This window comes from Jaculus jaculus, chromosome 14 (assembly GCF_020740685.1).
Source record: "Jaculus jaculus isolate mJacJac1 chromosome 14, mJacJac1.mat.Y.cur, whole genome shotgun sequence".
NCBI lineage: Eukaryota > Metazoa > Chordata > Mammalia > Rodentia > Dipodidae > Jaculus > Jaculus jaculus.
In genome coordinates this window covers 59,220,999-59,239,798 of record NC_059115.1, presented here as the reverse complement: position 1 = coordinate 59,239,798, position 18,800 = coordinate 59,220,999, and the positions used below count along the sequence as shown (strand labels likewise).

Sequence of the window (18,800 nt, the reverse complement as noted above, 5' to 3'; positions counted from 1 at the left end):
CTTGTGCATCTGGCTAACGTGGGACCTGGGGAACCGAGCCTCGAACCGGGGTCCTTAGGCTTCACAGGCAAGCGCTTAACCGCTAAGCCATCTCTCCAGCCCATGTTTGGGTTTTTGAGGTAGAGTGTCACTCAAGCCCAGGCTGACCTGGCACTCTGTAGTCCCAGGCAGGCCTCTAACATATGGTGCCATCTATCTCGGCCTCCTGAAGTTCTTGGGGCTGGAGAGATGGGCTTAGCAGTTAAGGCTCTTGCCTACAAAGCCAAAGGACCCAGGTTCCATTCTCCAGGAACCCCATAAGCCAGATGCACAAGAAGGCACACACATCTGGAGTTCATTTGCAGTGGCTAGAGGCCCTGACATGCCCATTCTTTCTCTCCCCCTCCCTCCCTCCCTCTCTCTCTCTCTCCCTACTTGCCTGTTTCTATATCTCTCTCAAATTCATAAATAAAAATAATTTTCTTAAATTTTAAAGTTCTTGAAAATAAAGGTATAATACAAATAATGAGAAAGTAAAATTGTCTTATTGCTGATCTGGAGAAAGTTTTAGGGATCAAAGTAGCCACAGTATTCCCTTAATCAAGAATCTAGCTCACAGCAAGGCCCTGGCACTCTGGTTTTATGACAGCCCAGAGTCAAGAGAACTGCAGAAGAAGAATTTAAAGCTAGCAGAAGCTGGCTGATGCAGTGTAAGGGAAGCAGCTGTCTCTAATATAACAGTACAGGGATAGCAAGTGCTGGCTGGAGTGTCCCAGGTTAGCAGGAAGACTGCTCAAGTGCAAGAAGTGGGGGGTCATTAAACGGCCTTATGTAGCAGAAAGTTTCAACCTAGGAATTTCAAAGCCAGAAGTAAGTGAATACCAGGCTTCAACTGCCTAGCTGACTTGTTAAAACATAATTGAATACCTATGACTTTCAGTGAAAAACTTACTTCAGAGAAATCACAAAAAAAAAAACATGAAATACATATGCAAAAGGTTACTGTAGCATCTAAAGTAAACCTAGAAATAATCTAAATATTAATCAGTAAATAAGTCATGGTAATCCATATCATGAAATACTATGTCATCCCTAAAATGCTTGGTTTATAGCTGTTGGCCTGAAAAGAGAGATAAGTGGTTTGATTCAGGTGTTCCCCATAAACTTGTGTTCTGAATGCTAGGTTCCCAGCTGATGGCAGTTTGGGAATTGAAGCCATCTGGAGGCAGTGTATTGATGGAAGCAGGCTTATGGGTGTTACACTCAGCCTCCTCTTGTCAGTGTTTGGCACACTCTAGGATTGCTTGTTGTCCATCTGATGTTGGCCAGGAGGTAACCTGCCTTCTGCTCATGGTATCATTTTCCCCCTGCCACCATGGAGCTTCCCCTCAAGTCTATAAGCCAAAATAAATCCTTTTCTCCCACAAGCTGTTCTTGAATGGGGTTTTTCTGCCAGCAATGCAAACCTGACTGCGACAGTAAAATTGGTACCAGAAGTGGGATCAATGCTGCTAAACACCTGACTGTGTGGCTTTGGCCTTTTGGAGCTTATTTTTGAGAGGAATGTGGAAGGATTTGAAATATTGGCCTAAGAGATGCCTTGCAGTGCTGTACAGCTTGATGGGCCATTCTGGTCAGAGTTGAAAGTCCTGAATGCAGTAAGAACTATGGACTGTGAGGTTTGGCTGATGAGGGTGAGAAAAAGCATTGTCTGGACTGGGCTAGAAGCAGTTTGTGTGATAGGCTTGCTGCTATGCCCATGTCCTGAGATTCTGTACAGAGTTGCATTGCGTAGAAATGGACTGGTGTGAGCCTAGGGATATGGCACAGAAAAAATGAAATCTTTGGGCCAAAATTACTGCCCATTCAGCTTCAATTGTATGAACCTTTTTTGGGCCCACTGACCTGCATTGGGACAACAGGATAAATGCAGACTCTTTTGAAGGGGTCTGAATGCTAAAAGATTGTCCTATTCTTCAAAGTCTGCTTTATTCCCCCCTGGATTAGCAAGTTGGTAGCCCACCTTGTATTATGGAGTATAACAAATTCAGGAAAGAGAGAGTCATTAAATTTGCAACATGGAGCCGGGCATGGTGGAACACGCTTCTAATCCCAGCAATCAAGAGGCAGAGGTAGGATGATTGCTGTGAGTTCAAGGCCACCCTGAGACTACATAGTAAACTCCAGGTCAGCCTGGGCCAGAGTGAGACCCTACCTCAAAAAAAATAAAAGGACTGGAGAGATGGTTAGTGGTTAAATACTTGCCTGTGCAGCTTAAGGACCATGGTTCGAGACTCAATTTCCCAGTATCCAGGTAAGCCAAATGCACAAGGTGGCACATGCATCTGGAGTTCGTTTGCAGTGGCTGGAGGCCCTGGGGCACCCATTCTCATTCTTTCTCTGCTGCTCTCAAATAATAAAAATAAACAAAAAATGTATTTTTAAAAAACTCAACCAATGCATTGTATTGGCCCTATCATGGACTAAGAAGATCTTTCGAGGTCTTTTGGAAAAAAGAAATTGAAGGCAGTAGATGATGAACAGACATTTAAAACTCAATTGGCAGAATTAAATATTGTGAAAATGGCGATATTACCCAAAGAAATTTGTAGATTCTATCCATGTACTTTCCAACAAAATTCCAATGACATTCTTTACAAAACTACAAAAAGTTGCTAAAATTTGTATGGGAATGCAAAATACCACAGATATTCAATACAATCCTAAACACAAAGAACATGATTGGAAACATCACATGACCTGACCTCAAACCAGAGCGTTAGTGAGAAAGACAGCATGGTGCTGGGGCAAAACAGATGTCGACTAACGGAACACAACATCCCATTGAGAAACCCACACAGCTATGGAAACTTAAGTTTTGATAAAGGTGTCAAAAACCATGCACAGGAAAAGAAGGCAAACTTTTCAACAAATGGTGCTGACCAAATTTGGGTACCCACCTGCAGAAGATTGAAATTAGGGCTGGAGGGATATCTTAGCATATGTCACTAGCTCAGGACCCCCTTAAGCCAGATGCACAAGGTGGCACATGCTTCTGGAGTTGGTTTGCAATGGCTGAAGACCCTGGCATGCCCATTTTTTCTCTCCATCTGCCTATTTCTCTCTCTCTGCCTCTTTCTCTCTCAAATATAAACATTTAATTTTTTTCAAAAAAAGATTGAAGTTAGATCCAAATCAACCATGTGCACAACAATCAGTTCAAACTGAATCAATGAACTTAAATTGAAAATCAAAAGCTTTGAAACTGCTAAAGACAAATATAGAGAAAACACTTCAGGATAAGGGTGTAAGCAACACATTTCTGAATATGACTCCAATAGCACTGGAATTAGCCCCAAGAATTGACTAGTGGGATTATGTGAAATTTAAAAGCTTCTGCACAGCTAAGGAAATTATTGACAGAAGGAACACACAGCCTTCAGAATGGGGAAAAAAAAAATGTGTAGTTACACATCTGACAGGGTTACTACCTAGAATATACAAAGAACTGCAAAAATTAAAAAATGGAACTAAAAGCCGGGTGTGATGCTGCATGTCTTTAACCGCACCATTTAGGAGGCAAAGGTATGAGGATCACCATGAGTTCGAGGCCACCCTGAAACTACCGAGTGAATTCCAGGTAAGCCTGAGCTAGAGTGAGACCCTATCTTGAAAAAATAAATAAACAAAGCTGCCAATCAGTAAATGAGACAGTGACTTGAACAGTTCTCAAAAGAAGAAATACAGATAACCAGTAAATGTTTTCTAAGGTTTTAAACATCTGTAACCATCAGAGAAATGCAAATTAAAACAACCTTGCGATGCAATGGCCGTCTTCATGAAAGCAAATTAGTAGTGTTGGTGAGGATGTGGGGAAGAGGAATCCTTATTCATTGATGGTGGGGGTATAATCTTCTCATTGCTGGGACAGGACACTTGAAGCACAAACATCTTATGGGAGGAAAGGGTTGTGTCAGCCTTAGAGTTTCAAGGGGCAGTTTCATATGGTGGAGAAAGCATGGCAACCACTTCACATCATCAATCAACTGCAGAGAGGAGCTAGCTCTGAACTGGCAGTGTGCTGGACTAATCAATCCCAAGGCCCACCTCCAGCAGCATCTCCTCCAGCAAGGCAAGGCTTCAATCTCCTGAAGGCTCCACCAGCTGGGAACTAAATAGGAAGCTTCATCACCAACAAGAGAGTCTGGCTATGTGGGGGACGTTTTACATTCAAACCACCACATGTAGCTACTATGGAAATCAATGTGAAGGATTTAAAAAAAAAAAACTAAACTAAAAATAGCACTACAAGCTGTACCACTCCTGGGGCATACACCCAAAATATATCCTATGTACAGTAGCAAGGAAATTAAATCAGCCAGGTACCCATCAACAGAAGTCTGGAGAGTGAAACTGATACATACATACAATGGAAGTTTATTCAACTGTTGTGGTAGTTGGAATGTATGTCCCCCATAGACTTGGGTGTTATTTAATATCATTTTTATTTAACAGAGAAAGGGGGGGAGAGAGAATATGGGCGTTCCAGGACCTCTAGCCACTGCAAACGAACTCCAGACCTGTGTGCCCCCTTGTGCTTCTGGCTAACGTGGGTCTTGGGGCATCTAACCTGGGTCCTTTGTTCTTGCAGGCAAACACCTTAACCGCTAAGCCATCCCTCCAGCCCTCAGGTGTTTTATTGAGCTTGTAATCGGATCTCCAGAAGCCTGGCTGGAGGAGGTGTCACTGGGGGCAAATCCTGGAATCCAGCCCTAAGGTTTCACTGGGGGTGGATCTGAATTCCAGCCCAAAGGTGGAGGGAGCGGTGTGAGCTCTGGGGTCCTGCTGCTGCCAGCTTCTGTCTGCTGCTTTTGGTGTTTGCTGGCTGGTGATGGTTTTTCTCTCTGCTTGGATGTGTGGGAGCAACTTCTACCACTGATGGAACTTCACCCTGGATCTAAGCTTGAAATTAGCCCCTCCTTCCCGTGAACTGTGTTTGGTTTGGATGTTTATCCCAGCAGCACAAAGCTGACTACCACAGTTGTCAAGACAAATGAAATGATGAGGGCTGGAGAGATAGCTCAGTGGTTAAAGATGCTTGCTTGCAAAGCCTGAAGACCCGGTTTCAACTCCCCAGTAAAGCCAGATGCACAAAGTGGTGCATGCATCTGGAAATCTTGAATTTGTTTGCAGTGGCAAGAGACCCAGGCACACCCATTCATCCCCCCCCTCTAAAAAATGATGAAATTCACACAAAAAAATAAGTGGAACTGGAAAACATTGCATTAAGCAAGGTAACCAAGGACAAATACTGAATTGTCATTCTCAAATGCAAACCCTAGCCTCTTAACTGAAATATATGTATCCAGGTAGGAGGAAATATTGGAAAAGGCTAGGAAACTAGAAAGGGGCCCAGGAGAAAACAAGAATCCTTACATGGGGTGGGGAGGAAAAGGGGGAGTGCAGAAAACAACAGAACAAAGGGTAAGGGGGGATGCTGGGAGTAAGAAGATATAGCAGGGAAGGGGGAGACATGGATATTGGGACAATCAAAATGAAATAAGCATGAAAGTTCCATATGGAAATCTGTTTTAAGAATAAAAGAAAATAATCTTAAAAATTCTTAATGAGTTGCATTTTTATTTTGTCATACATTTAAATTTTTTTTTGTTTTTTATTTTTATTTATTTGATACCAAGAGAGAAAGAAAGAAGCAGAGAGAGAGAGAGAGAGAGAGAGAATGGGTGTGCCAGGGCCTCCAGCCGCTGCAAATGAACTCCAGACGTGTTCCCCCCCTTGTGCATCTGGCTAACGTGGGTCCTGCAGAATCGAGCCTTGAACCAGGGTTCTTAGTCTTTACCGGCAAGCGCTTAACTGCTAAGCCATACATTTATTTTAAGAAAATGTATTAAATCACTATGGGCAGTCAAAAATAACTCAGCAGGGCTGGAGGGATGGCTTAGCAGTTAAGGCATTTGCCTGCAAAGCCAAAGGACCCAGGTTCGAGTCCCCAGGATCCCCATTAGCCAGATGCACAAGGTGGCACATGCACTGCAGGCTGGAGGTCCTGGCGTGCCCATTCTCTCCCTCTCCTCCCTCTCTTCCTCTCTCTCTCTCCCCCTCTTTCTCTGTTAAATAAATAACTCAGCAAACTGTAATGCCTCTGATGTACCTGAAGAATTTATAGGACTTTTTTTCCCCTTTCTTCACTTTGTAGGACTTCTAATGAGAATGTTAATGGGGGAGGATGTCCCACTGATGTTCACAGTAGTAAATTTTCATGTGTGGGTGTCACAAGCTCACACTTCTTGTGATAGTACAGTTCCACAAGTCTTAGCAAATGAAGGGAGACGTAGGTGACTCACTCATACATGCCCTTGACAGGCATGGGGAATTAGGTGCACAATTGCTCACTGTTGCTGTGGGTCTGAAGTCCAAGATTCTTGCACAATAATGACAACCACTTAAATTTCAACTGTTTCACACATTGCTTAACAAAATCAGACATGCCTGACATGTACTAAGGAGTGGAGAAGCCTTAAGTTGCATGTGTTGGGAGATAATGATATAAGACTCCAAAACCCCATACTACAACAGAAAATGATCACTTGGAAGGAGAGTAGATAGAGAGTGCTAACAGGTTCTACTGGTAGTGAGACAACAAGAGCTCAGGTCAAAAGATCATCTCACTCTCAATGGTGGAAGAGGACCAGCCATAAAATAAGATGTGAGAACTACATAATTTGATGTGAAAATGAGGCACAAAGAAGATATCCCTCAGAGGCTTAATGGTAAAGGAAGGGGAATTAGTGAAAATAAGGGTACTATTTAATAAATCATTGAACCCCTTAAAAGGCACTATTTTTTTTAAGAAAATTGATGTTTACAGTATAAATAAAAAAGTCCCTAAGCAAAACCCAAAAAAAGTAACTATTCTTACCTATAGCTACTATATTTTTCTTTATTATTTGACAAAAAAAGGAGGAGAGAAGGAAGGAGAATGGGCACACCAGAGCCTTCAGCCACTGCAGATGAACTCCAGACACATGTGCCCCCTTGTGCATCTGGCTAACATGGGTCCTGGGGAATTGAATCTGAGTCCTTTGGCTTTGCAAGCAAACACCTTAACTGCTAAGCCTTCCTTCCAGCCCCACCTATATATCAGGTGTATCATGCTTGTACTGCATAGAGAAAAACACATCTTCATACTAATTTTCAAAACTATAAAGCCATTCTAAATAACAACATAAAAACAGGAGAACATTAGTTCCGAAAATTCCAATTTGAATTAACTAGTAAATAACAGTACAGGGCTGGAGAGATGGCTTAGCAGTTAAGCGCTTGCCTGTGAAGCCTAAGGACCCCGGTTCGAGGCTCGATTCCCCAGGACCCACGTTAGCCAGATGCACAAGGGGGCGCACGCGTCTGGAGTTCGTTAGCAGAGGCTGGAAGCCCTGGCACACCCATTCTCTCTCTCTCCTTCTATCTGTCTTTCTCTCTCTGTCTGTCGCTCTCAAAAAAAAAAAAAACAATAAAAAATAAAAAAAAAACAGTACATTCATGACAAAACAAAGGCATAGGAATGATAGTAGGAAGCTATGTAACAGAACTTGCAGAAATTCAAGAGTGAAATTGAGCAGAAAGCCAAATTTTCACAAATTATGTGAAAATTATAAACAGCTCAAGGGAGAATAGATACAGCTGGAAGAACACATTAAACAAGGAGGATAACAAAATAACCAAAACAGCTATAAATTCTTAATCCTAGATTAAAAGTATTACAAGTATAGAAAAAGTGATAGGTGTAGAAAATAGACAAAGATTTCATGCTTAGTGAAGGGCAGAGTTGTAGATGCAAATCCAGGAACTGCAAGCCAGAGACCAGATCTTGAAACAATAGAATTTGTCCTGCTGTGTTTTGAAGCTATTTCGAACAATATCTGACACACACACACACACACACACACACACACACACAAAAATACTGGGCCTGAGAAGAGGCCAGAAAACATACTCACAAAATATCAGTCTAGTAGAAATAGATTCAGAGATGAGAAATATGTTGGAATTAATTTTAAAGGTCTTTAAACAACTATTTATTGTAAATAGACACACCCAAGCTAAATGAAAACAAGAAAAGAATATATGAAAAAATCTATGAAGCTGGGCGTGGTGGCACACACCTTTAATCCCAGCACTTAGGAGGCAAACGTAGTAGGATCACCATGAGTTCAAGGCCACCCTGAAAATACAGAGTGAATTCTAGGTCAGCCTAGGCTACAGTGAGACCTTACCTTGAAAAGACAAAACAAAACAAAAAAAACTATGAAAGAAGGGTCCTTAACTAAAGTGGTTAATCTTGGAAATTTTCATCTTTGCAGTAGACACTATTTTGACATTTGGGTTTTGGTCTTTTCCCAGTTTGAAGTGTGTGGTAATCTACTCCCTCAAGAAGCCCTGAACAAGTTTTGGGGAGGCTGTTGAGTAGGGAGGGTGTATGAAGTGCGTTGTTGAACTTACGGTATTTTTCAACTCACAGTGAACTTATCGGGTAGAGGAGCACTTATGTATTGATTTTACAAACATGAAGAATCCACTCATTGGTCTTAATACTAAATTAGGAGGCACTTTGGAAGGAAAGATAAATGAATATAAAGATGGAAATGAAGCAAAGAGATGAGATTAGAAAATACAACAAAAAGGAGCATTGAATTTCATAGCGTAATAATATCAAGTCATATCACATATGTATTTAGAATTACAGAATAAACCGGGCATGGTGATGTACACCTTTAATCTCAGCACTGAGGAGGCAGAGGTAGGAGGATCACTGTGAGTTGGAGGCCTGGGAGTAAGTGAATTCCAGTTCAGCCTGGGCTAGAGTGAGACCCTTCTTTGAAAAACACACTGGGAGGAGAAGAAAAAAAATGTATGAGACAATGATAGCTTAAAATGTTAAAATTTAGAAAGCTGGCATGGTGGCGCATGCCTTTAATCCCAGCACTCGGGAGGCAGAGGTAGGAGGATTGCCATGAGTTCGAGGCCACCCTGAGACTCCATAGTGAATTCCAGGTCAGCCTGGGCTAGAGTGAGACCCTACTTCCAAAAGCAAAACAAAACAAAAGACAAAAGTGTTTTTTTTAATTTAAGAGGTAGCAGGATTACAGTGAATTCAAGGCCAGCCTTAGATTCCAGGTCAGCCTGAGCTAGAGCAAGACCCCCACCACCAATAAATAAATTAATTTAAAAAGCATATCTATCTTTGGGCTGGAGAGATGGCTTAGCAGTTAAGGCACTTGCTTGCAAAGCCTAAGGACACAAGTTGGATTCCCCAGTAACCATGTAAACCAGACGCGCACAAGGTGGCGCATGCACATGCAGATCCTTTGCAGAGGCTGGAGGCCCTGGTGCACCCATTTTCCCTCTCTCTGTGTCTCTTCCTAGTAAATAAAATAACATTTTATAAAAAAGGACTGGAGAGATGGCTTAGCAGTTAAGGCGCTTGCCTGTGTAGCCTAAGGATCCTGGTTCAGTTCCCCAATACCTACATAAGCCAGATGGACATGTGGTGCATGGATCTGGAGTTTGTTTGCAGTGGCTACAAGCCCTGGAGCACCCATTCTCTATCTCTCCCCCAAATAAATAAGAATATTTTTTATTTTTTATTTTTTGTTTTTGTTTTTCTGAGGTAGGGTCTCACTCTAGCGCAGGCTGACCTGGAATTCACTATGGAGTCTCAGGGTGGCCTCGAACTCACGGCAGTCCTCCTACCTCTGACTCCCGAGTGCTGATATTAAAGGCGTACACCACCACACCTGGCTAATTTTTTTTTTTTCAAATTAAAGCTTGATGAAAACCAAACCTGAATAAAAGAAGCATAAAACCACTAACGCAGAAACCACCACCGAGGGACATCCTAAGGACTAAACTTCAATATGAGAATCTTAAATGCAACCTGAGAAAAATGAAACATTTGGGGACAGAAATAGGCCTTTTTCTCAGAAACCATTAACACAAGAAGATAATGGAATGATACCTTTAACGTACTGGGAAAAAAAATTGTCACATGAAAAGAAATCTATATACAGTGGACATATACTTCCAAAATGAGGCTAAATTGGCTCTTTTCAAAGAACGCTAGAGGTTTTGTTGCCATACGATCTGAACTACAAGCAATATTACGTTCTTCAGGCTAAAAGAAAAACCACCCGAAGCAAACTGGGCTTTACATCTAAAAAACAAAAAATAGTCTCCATTACATTAAGTGCGCAAATACAGTATTTTTTTCCTGCTTTAACTTCTTCAATGGATAATTCCTGAGCGTGTGTGCTTGATGGAGGGAGGAAGGGGCTTACACAAGTCACAAACTTTCACCCGTACTTGCTACAAGCCAAGCACGGCGCACACGTGCCAGGCAGCCTGGGCCGTTTCCACCCACAGTGAGGTGGGTATTTGATTTTTACAGCGTCAGCTGTGAGGGTCCCAGCACGCTTTGCCCGCCTGCGGAATCTCACCAACCGCCCCTAACCCGCACAACCACCCAGGTTCCAGCACAAAAAAGGACCGCCCTGCCGGCACGCGCCGCCGGACCCCTCGAGACCCCCGGGTCCCCTGGCCCTCCTCCCCACACGGGCCCTCCTCCCCACACCGGCCCTCCTCCCCACACCGGCCCTCCTCCTCCCCACACCGGCCCTCCCCCTCCTCCCCACACCGGCCCTCCCCCTCCTCCCCACACCGGCCCTCCTCCTCCCCACACCGGCCCTCCTCCCCACACCGGCCCTCCTCCCCACACCGGCCCTCCTCTCAACACCGGCCCTGCGCGCCCACCCTCCTTCCTGACTCCTCCTCCCTGCCCGCTCCTGGCCGCGCCTCCCCATGCTGGCCCTGCCCTCTGGCTGCGGCCGGCTCCTCCTCTCCTGGCAGCTCCTGGCCCCGCCTCCTTCTGAGGCTCGGTTCCTCTTCTGGCCCCGCCTCTGGCCCCTCCTTCCGGTCCTGGCCCCACCCCTTTGGCTGGGCTCCTGTCCTGGCCCCGCCTACGAGCCCTCCTTCAGGTCCTGGCCCCGCCCACCTCCGAGACAGTTCCTTCCGCCCTGGCCCCGCCTCTGGCCCCTCCTTCCTGTTTTGGCCCCGCCTCCTTCCGAGGCTCGGCTCCTGTTCTCCTGGCCCCGCCTCTGGCCCCTCCTTCCGGTTCTGGCCCCGCCTACCTCCGAGACTCGGCTCCTCCTCCCATGCCGGCCCCGCCCGCGCCTCGCTCCGACCCCGCCCCCGTCCTCCCTAGGCCCCGCCCCCGGCGCTGCTCGCTCTTCTCCCGCCCTCCCGCCCGCCAGGCCCGCCTTGGTGGTGAGGGTCCCGGCGCCCGCGAGCCTCGGAGCCCCGCAGCAGTTGGCGTTGCCCGCCCGCCCGCCTCTCGTCTCCGCGCCCCGGCGCCGCCCACCTCCAGTAAGTGCCGCGGGCCGCGTACGGCCGCGCTGGGCTCGGGCGGGGGGAAACGTCGGCGCTGGAGGTAAAGGCAGGCGGCCCTGGGGAGTCGGGCAGCGCCCCCGCCGCGCCCTTGCGGTTCCGCCCGCTTCGGCCGCGGTCGCGGGTGGGCGTGGATGAGAGCGAGCGAGCGAGCGCGTGTGTACCGGCGTGGGCGTGGGCGTGAGCGCACGGCGGGAACCCGGGCTTTTGCCCCGGACCGTGCGCCGCCGTCAGGAGCCCCGCTCCCCGCTGGGAACCTTCCCCGGGCCGGCCGGCCTCTTCACCTCGCCCGCTGCAGCACCCCCCCCCACCCCCGCCGGCCCCTTCCTTCCTTCGTGTCCCGGGCCCACCCGCTCCGTGTCACCTCCTCCTGGGGACCAGCTTCACGCGCTGGCATCAGGATGCCCCAGGTTGCCCACTGGGGTGCCGGCCGGCGATTGTAACCCTGCCCTGTGGTGTTAAGGCCGGCGGGGACCCGGGCTTGGCTCCAAGCGTTTTCACCGAAAACTTGTCTTCCTCCTGAAAGTTGCGTGCCGGAGCGCGCTTGCTCCTGCGCACAGCGCACGTGTGGCGCTCCTGTCACCACCTGCTGCACGGACACCTGGACACCTAACCCGCGCCGCGGACAGACCCAGGGACGTCGGCCGTCCTGGGCACCCAAAAGATGTTCTTGACTCAGCAACACCCTGTTTCTAAACCAACCGATTTCCTAACCCACAGCGCTAGCAACCGTAGCCGAGTGCCCCAGTGTTGAAACAACAGAATCCTTGGGTTGCTTAAGATGGTTGGTTTCATCCCCCCCCCCACCGCCCCGGTGAATTATGTTTATTTTCTCGCAGTACAGGGCACATTTCTGCACTACAAATCGGTCCGTAGCTTTGCTGTATCCTAAGAGCAGCATTGTGTGAAAACTGCTCCCCCCTCACCCACTTTCTTACAATGAAAGGTGACTAGCCGTAAAGTTTTCCCCACTTCCTTGATAAGAACCCGTTTAAGAGATGCTGGCAGGAAAATGCCATTTTGAGTACAAATTATTCCCTGAGGTGTAAGGCTACCGAAACTGTGCAGCCAAAGGAAAGGGTGGCCTTTAAGAAGCCATTGTGCTTGGGATATGAAGTTGAGCGCTGATAAATCACTTTAAGTGCTGCTTATCGCAGCAGGTATTTTTATCTTGCGTCGATCCTGTGTTACACAAAAGTGTGTCCACGCTGTTTTAACTAAGGAAACATTATACTTTGCTGTGTAAACATATGACTCCATTTTTCTTTAAGGAAAGAAATAATTATCACACTTAATTAAACACCTGGAAACATTTATTGCCACCTTCTAATTAGGTCTGTCGTGGGGGTTGTCAGCAATTTATTGCTAATATTCTAGATAGTAACATAATTACCTTTATAGTTTGGGGGTTTTTTGGTTGCTTTTTTTCCTCTAAATGCATTCATCATTTCCTCTGCCCAAGTTGAACTTTTTACCTGTAAACTGTGTAAATAGCATTTAGGCAGTGGACTACCTACCTCCTCCCTGTGAAATGTTAGAAGTTGAGTATGAGGCCTCACGCTCTTGCGTTGGCACTGGTTGGCTTTACAAGCCATCACATGCATTTAGATTATTTGGTGATTTAAATCATTGAGTTTAGGAAGAGAGCTTTTTCCTTTTGTTCTTGGGGGTTTACATTTTGTGAGGAAAGAAGGGCTGTGTGTGTTAGAAATCTAATCTCTGTCGTCTCTTGGTTTTCCATTTGTGATTATGTTGTTAGTCTCTGCCTGAGTTTGAGTGACACTGGGACGGGCTGCTGCTGCCACCCTAAGCAGAATGGAGAAACCGCGCGGTGAGCACTCCTCATGGGCCAGGTGTAGTGGGGTTTTTGTTGTTGTTGTTTTTGGTTTTTTTGAGGTAGGTTCTCGCTCTTGCCCAGGCTGACCTGGAATTCACTATGTAGTCTCAGGGTGGCCGTGAACTCACGGCCATCCTCCTACCTCTGCCTCCCGAGTGCTGGGATTAAAGGTGTGCGCCACCAGCCCCAGCTTTTCAGGTGTAGTATTTTTAAGAAGGCTGACCTTTTTGTTTTTCTTCTTTTTGGCCGTTTTCATTCTGTTGAAATTGGGGAAAAGGGTATGTGGAGAGAACTGATTGCATCCCCATATGCACATTAGGAAACAAGTGGAGTCAGGAGCTGACTTGGGCTTTATGGCTTGGGGTTTCAGGTGGGTAATCCTGGAGGTTGTGTCTGCCACAGTGTCAGGCACTACTGAGGCTCAGCGTTCATGGATCCAGTCAGTCCACTTCTGCTGGGGATAGCCCCATGCGAGAGAAACACAGTTCTTTCTTGGAGACTTCATACTGAGAATCGAGGCTCGTTTTATACCACGCAGAGCAGCCCCGCCCGCCCTCTCTCCATTTTTGCACAAGACAAGTTGGAGGGATTAGACACAAGGTAACTTCCAGGAGACAAGGGAAAGAGCAGTGGTAAATATGGGCCATCTGTGTTCTCTGTGAAGGGAAGAGACCGACAGCGTTAGCATGGTCCCCGTACTAGGGGCATTGACATTGGCAGTGAGGACATGCACAGAGCCAACCTGGATAACAAAGGTCCCCATCTTTTTTATTCCCTCACAATTTTTATTAACATTTTCTATGATTATAAAAAATATCCCATGGTAATACCCTCCCCCCCCCCCACTTTCCCCTTTGAAATTCCATTCTCCACCCATCTTGACATTCTTGAGAATCTCTGAGCTAAGAGAAGACAGCACGTCATGTTGTGCCAGATTAGCTGTTACCACCTCGCCCTTCTTCACAATACCCACATCCTGCATTTGATACAAAACACACATAGAAACAAACATAACATGGCACTTTTAACATGACACCCAGCCTTAATGCTTCCCTGTAGCTAATTCATGCCCCATGTCTGGTTTGGGCAAATGTGGCCCTGAGGGGTCTGAGCCCACTGCAGCTTTTAGACTTCTGTCCTTTGGTGCCGCTGTCCAACATCTGGAGATGAGTAATTCATGGAGAGTGTGAGAGAACACCTTGTTGCAAAGTGTATTTGAGGTCACATAGTATTTAGTGGGGTTCAGATGCTTTTTCTTTTGGCTTAAAGAGGAGGAAATGAGTTAGATCTGGAGGATGGAGAACTATAAAATGTCAGTCAAGAGGCACCAGCTAGCCTGTGGTCTTCTGCCATAACATTTGGAGCTATTCAGAATTGGAAGTAGCCAGCTCCTCAGTCCAGCATGCGGAAGGTGAGCAGTGTTCGTTCTTGCAGCAGTCATTTGTTGCGCTCCTACTGTGTGCTTGCACGGCACAACCATCTCATGTTTACATTGGATACTAGAGGATTGGTAACTTACGCAGATTTGTAACCTGCACAGAGGTGGGAAGAAGGGATCCTTGAAGGTAAGTTTATAGTGGCAAAATGGATTCAAAATTCTCTTGTGTTTCAAAAAGGTAAGGTACTTAGGATAGTAAAAACATTTTCAAAATATTTTTGTTTCTCAATAATTACATTTATCCTGGTGTCTGTTTCAAATAACTAGTGATATAATGGCACTAAACCCAATTTCAAATGATTTTATTTCTCTAAGCTTTCACATTAAGCATGGACATTACTTACAAGATGTGTTTGCATACATGGCTGGCTCAGTGATAATCAAGTCATACGCACCCTACCCTTTTAGGAACAGTTGCTTTTTACTAGAAGCAAGTGTTCATGGTGTAGGACCAAAGTAGCTACAAAGCTGACTGGATGGCAGTATGTTGCTCTTTTTTATACAGTACTGGGGGGGGGGGGGGCGCGGCTGCAGATAACTGGGGCCTGGCTAAGCAAATAGCTCTTCTCCAGCAAAAAGAAATAGAATGTAAGAGGAGGTCAAAGGAATGATTTGGACCTCTGTTGGAGGCCCCAAGCCAGTTTTTTTTTAAATTTTTTTGTTCATTTTTTATTTATTTATTTGAGAGCAACAGACACAGAGAGAAAGACAGATAGAGGGAGAGAGAGAGAATGGGTGCGCCAGGGCTTCCAGCCACTGCAAACAAACTCCAGACGCGTGCGCCCCCTTGTGCATCTGGCTAACGTGGGACCTGGGGAACCGAGCCTTGAACCGGGGTCCATAGGCTTCATAGGTGAGCGCTTAACCGCTAAGCCATCTCTCCAGCCCCCAAGCCAGTTTATAAACAAATCTAGGTTAGTTTGTTTGATAACATAAGAGTAGTAAGCTCATATTTTCCCTTCTTGCGCTTCCCTTGATATTGGGAATAAGAGTGGCACGTGTAAGTCAGGAAGAAGAGGTTGGTTGGAATGGCTTCACTGGAATCAGCCACTCTTGCGTGTCTCGATCACCACTGGCTGTGTGACTTTGAACAGTCTCTGTCAGCTCTCTGAACTTGTTTCTTCAAGTTTGGGGACAGCATTTGCATTATAATATTGCTGTATGGATTAAACCAAAATATTCTGCTGTTGGTGTGTGGAAGGCACAGAGCAAGCAGTGACCTTCATTGGATTAGCCACATTTGTCTCCCTTCAGGAAGGTGGAGTTAGTACCAGGCAGGAGAGGAGCAGAGCAGGAGAGTGGTAAATTGTGCCACCTGTGCTTATAGCATCATCTTCATCTCTCTACTAATGCCAGAGGAACGGAAAGAATAGGGTGAATATAGCACAGTGTCCCAAGCAGCACAGCCCCGTGATCATCTAAGCAAAAAGCCTGCTGCTGCTGCTGCTGCTGTGTGAACCTGGGAAGGGTAGTTGGGTGGTGTGTGTGTGTGTCTGAGCAGAGAACCACAGTCCCTGTGTGTGTGTGTGTCTGTGTCTGAGCAGAGAACCACAGTCCCCATTAAACCTCCCTGTGCATGAGGGAAACTTTTATTTTATTTATTTATTTTTGGTTTTTCAAGATAGGGTCTCACTCTAGCTCAGGCTGACCTGGAATTCACTATGTAGTCTCAGGGTGGCCTCGAACTCAGAGCGATCCTCCTACGTCTGCCTCCTGAGTGCTGAGATTAAAAGTGTGCACCACCATGCCCAGCTTTTTATGAAGGAAACTTTTAAAACACCTGTCACGATTAAGCTGTGAATAGTGGGCTGGCCTTTCGCATTGCCCGTATTTAAAAGAAGTAACGAAGCAGACTGTGGAAGACAGACAGCTGCTCTTAGTGTTGCAAAGGGACACAGCCTGGCAAGTACTCTGAAGTGTGAATTCCAGGAGGCAGAGGGCAGAGACATCTATAGGGTAGGGCAGGCTCTTCTGGGAGCACAGCACTGGGCAAAGCTCTTGGAGGTTTGAAAGGAGCCAAAAAAAAAAAAAAAAAAAAAAAAGAAGAAGAAAAGAAAAGAAAAAACAAAGGAGGAGTCCCAGCTGATTAAGGCTAGCTCTGGTTCCTTCAAACCAAGTTCATTTAGCACAAACAAACCTTTCCCATTCCCACGTCTTTTTTTGTTGTTGGTGGTGGGGGTTGTTTTTGTTGTTGTTGTTGTTGTTTTGCTTTTTGAGGTAGGGTCTCACTCTAGCTCAGGCTGACCTGGAATTCACTCGGTAGTCTCAGGCTGGCCTCGAACTTCAGCAGTCCTCCTACCTCTGCCTCCCGAGTGCTGGGATTAAAGGTGTGCGCCACCATGCCCGGCTTCCAAACCTTTTTTTGATTTATTTTTATTTTAATCTTTAAAAATATGCATTTATTTATTTATTTATTTGAGAAAGAGGCAGATACAGAGAGTGAATGGGCACTCCAAGTCCTCCAGCCACTGCGAACGAGCTCCACACACATGGGCCACCTTGTACATCTGGCTTAACGTGGGTGGGTGCCAGGGAATTGAACCTGGATCCTTTGGCTTTGCAGGCAACTGCCTTAACCACTGAGACATCTATACAGCCATTGATTTATTTTTTTAAAAATGACATCTTACAACATGGCTGTAAATAAAAACAGGGGCCCCAGAGGTGGTGGTGTGTGCTCTGGCACTCTAGCTGCCATCTTGTCTTGGGCTCTCACAGCTACCGACACGACACAAAATGCCATGGCCTTATGGGGTGAACACAGGCACAGTCTTGGCAACAACAGATTTCAAAGTTCAGGACAGACTTTGATGACTCAGACCCTCAAGAAGTCCAGTACCTGACTCCACCATGCTATGATCAGTAAATGACTCCCTGGTTTTCCTTCTGTCTCAGAAGAGACCCTATATACACAGGGACCTCCTGAGGAAGGAGTCCCTGCCCTATGTACCTATGTACTTAGTGCTTTCCCAGCAGGAAGGCTCAGCCCAGGCGGGGCAGTTTGGGAACATGATTATCTGGGCAGTCAAAGGTGGCAGGCTTTAAGCAAGTTCGCAGTGGTCTTTTAGAGTCCGCTAGGGCTGCAGCTTCCATCCTAACTACAAGCCGTCTCCTGGAGAGCTTGATGTCAAAGGTACACGTTCTTGGGCTCCCACCTGCTGAAACATCACCAGGGTGGGGCCTGGGAATCTATTCCTACACCTCCTCCCAATCCCCGGTGACACCTCACAGCAGTGAGAACTCAAGCCTGGGAGGCCAGCTTTCATGTCTTGTTTGATAAAGATGTTCACACCTCAAATCCCTGTGGGGTTGTTTTTTGATTTGCAATCCTTAAAAGTTAAAAGATTAAATAAAATGAATATATTCACACAAAATGCATACCCACAAACCCATCTGAAGAAGTTACAAAGTGGTTTTCCATGTAGGTCCTCACAGGATTGAAAAAATGGTGACAAATAACCAGATGAAAAACCAGAAACAGCACATCTAATCATAGCACCTCATGAACAGATCCAGAAATCCGAGGCCATGAGTCCCGCAGCAGAGGAACTGCTCAGTGTTGCTCCGGTCGTTGAAACTCCACTTGCCGATCTCAGATGACGTGGACGTGACTCTCGTGTGCCGGCTGACTTGCATATGCCTTCGGTTGTTTGGTACATTACCGATCTGGGACGACACCTTTTTAACAAATGTGGCACATGTTTGAAAGAACCCAGGTTCAGTCCAAGACACTGAGCTGCCAAGTGTTCCCCTGTCTTGAGGTTCTGGCAACAGTGGAAGTAGTCTTGTTCTCATAATGCCCTTCTCATTGAGCAGTGGTAGACAACAGGAAAATGGAAAATAGATGTGTTTTGTTTTGTTTTGTTTTTTCCTTTGAAGCCATCTTACCGTGACTTCCTTCTCTTAACTTTTTTTTTTCTTTTGCATTTTGGGTTGTGTCAGTCTTAAGACTTTCTTCCCCATTACTGAACTCAGGTTAGTTTTAGTTTTCAATTTATCATTCCAACAGGGTCCACAAAAATTACGAATAATAAAGGTCTGCTCCTGGTACTATGTGGTACTAATTTTAGTAGATCTACTGCTTTT

General features: G+C 45.9%; 1 protein-coding gene across 1 annotated transcript in view; it reads left to right on the top strand.

The window, feature by feature from the left end:
- Positions 1–11,326: 11,326 nt before the first annotated feature.
- Tnfaip8 (TNF alpha induced protein 8) overlaps positions 11,327–18,800 on the top strand; it is a 145,333-nt gene continuing 137,859 nt past the window's right edge. The window contains exon 1 of the mRNA XM_045133205.1: positions 11,327–11,418. Coding sequence (XP_044989140.1) covers position 11,418 — 1 coding nt within the window. The 5' untranslated portion in view covers positions 11,327–11,417. The remainder of the gene's footprint in view (positions 11,419–18,800) is intronic.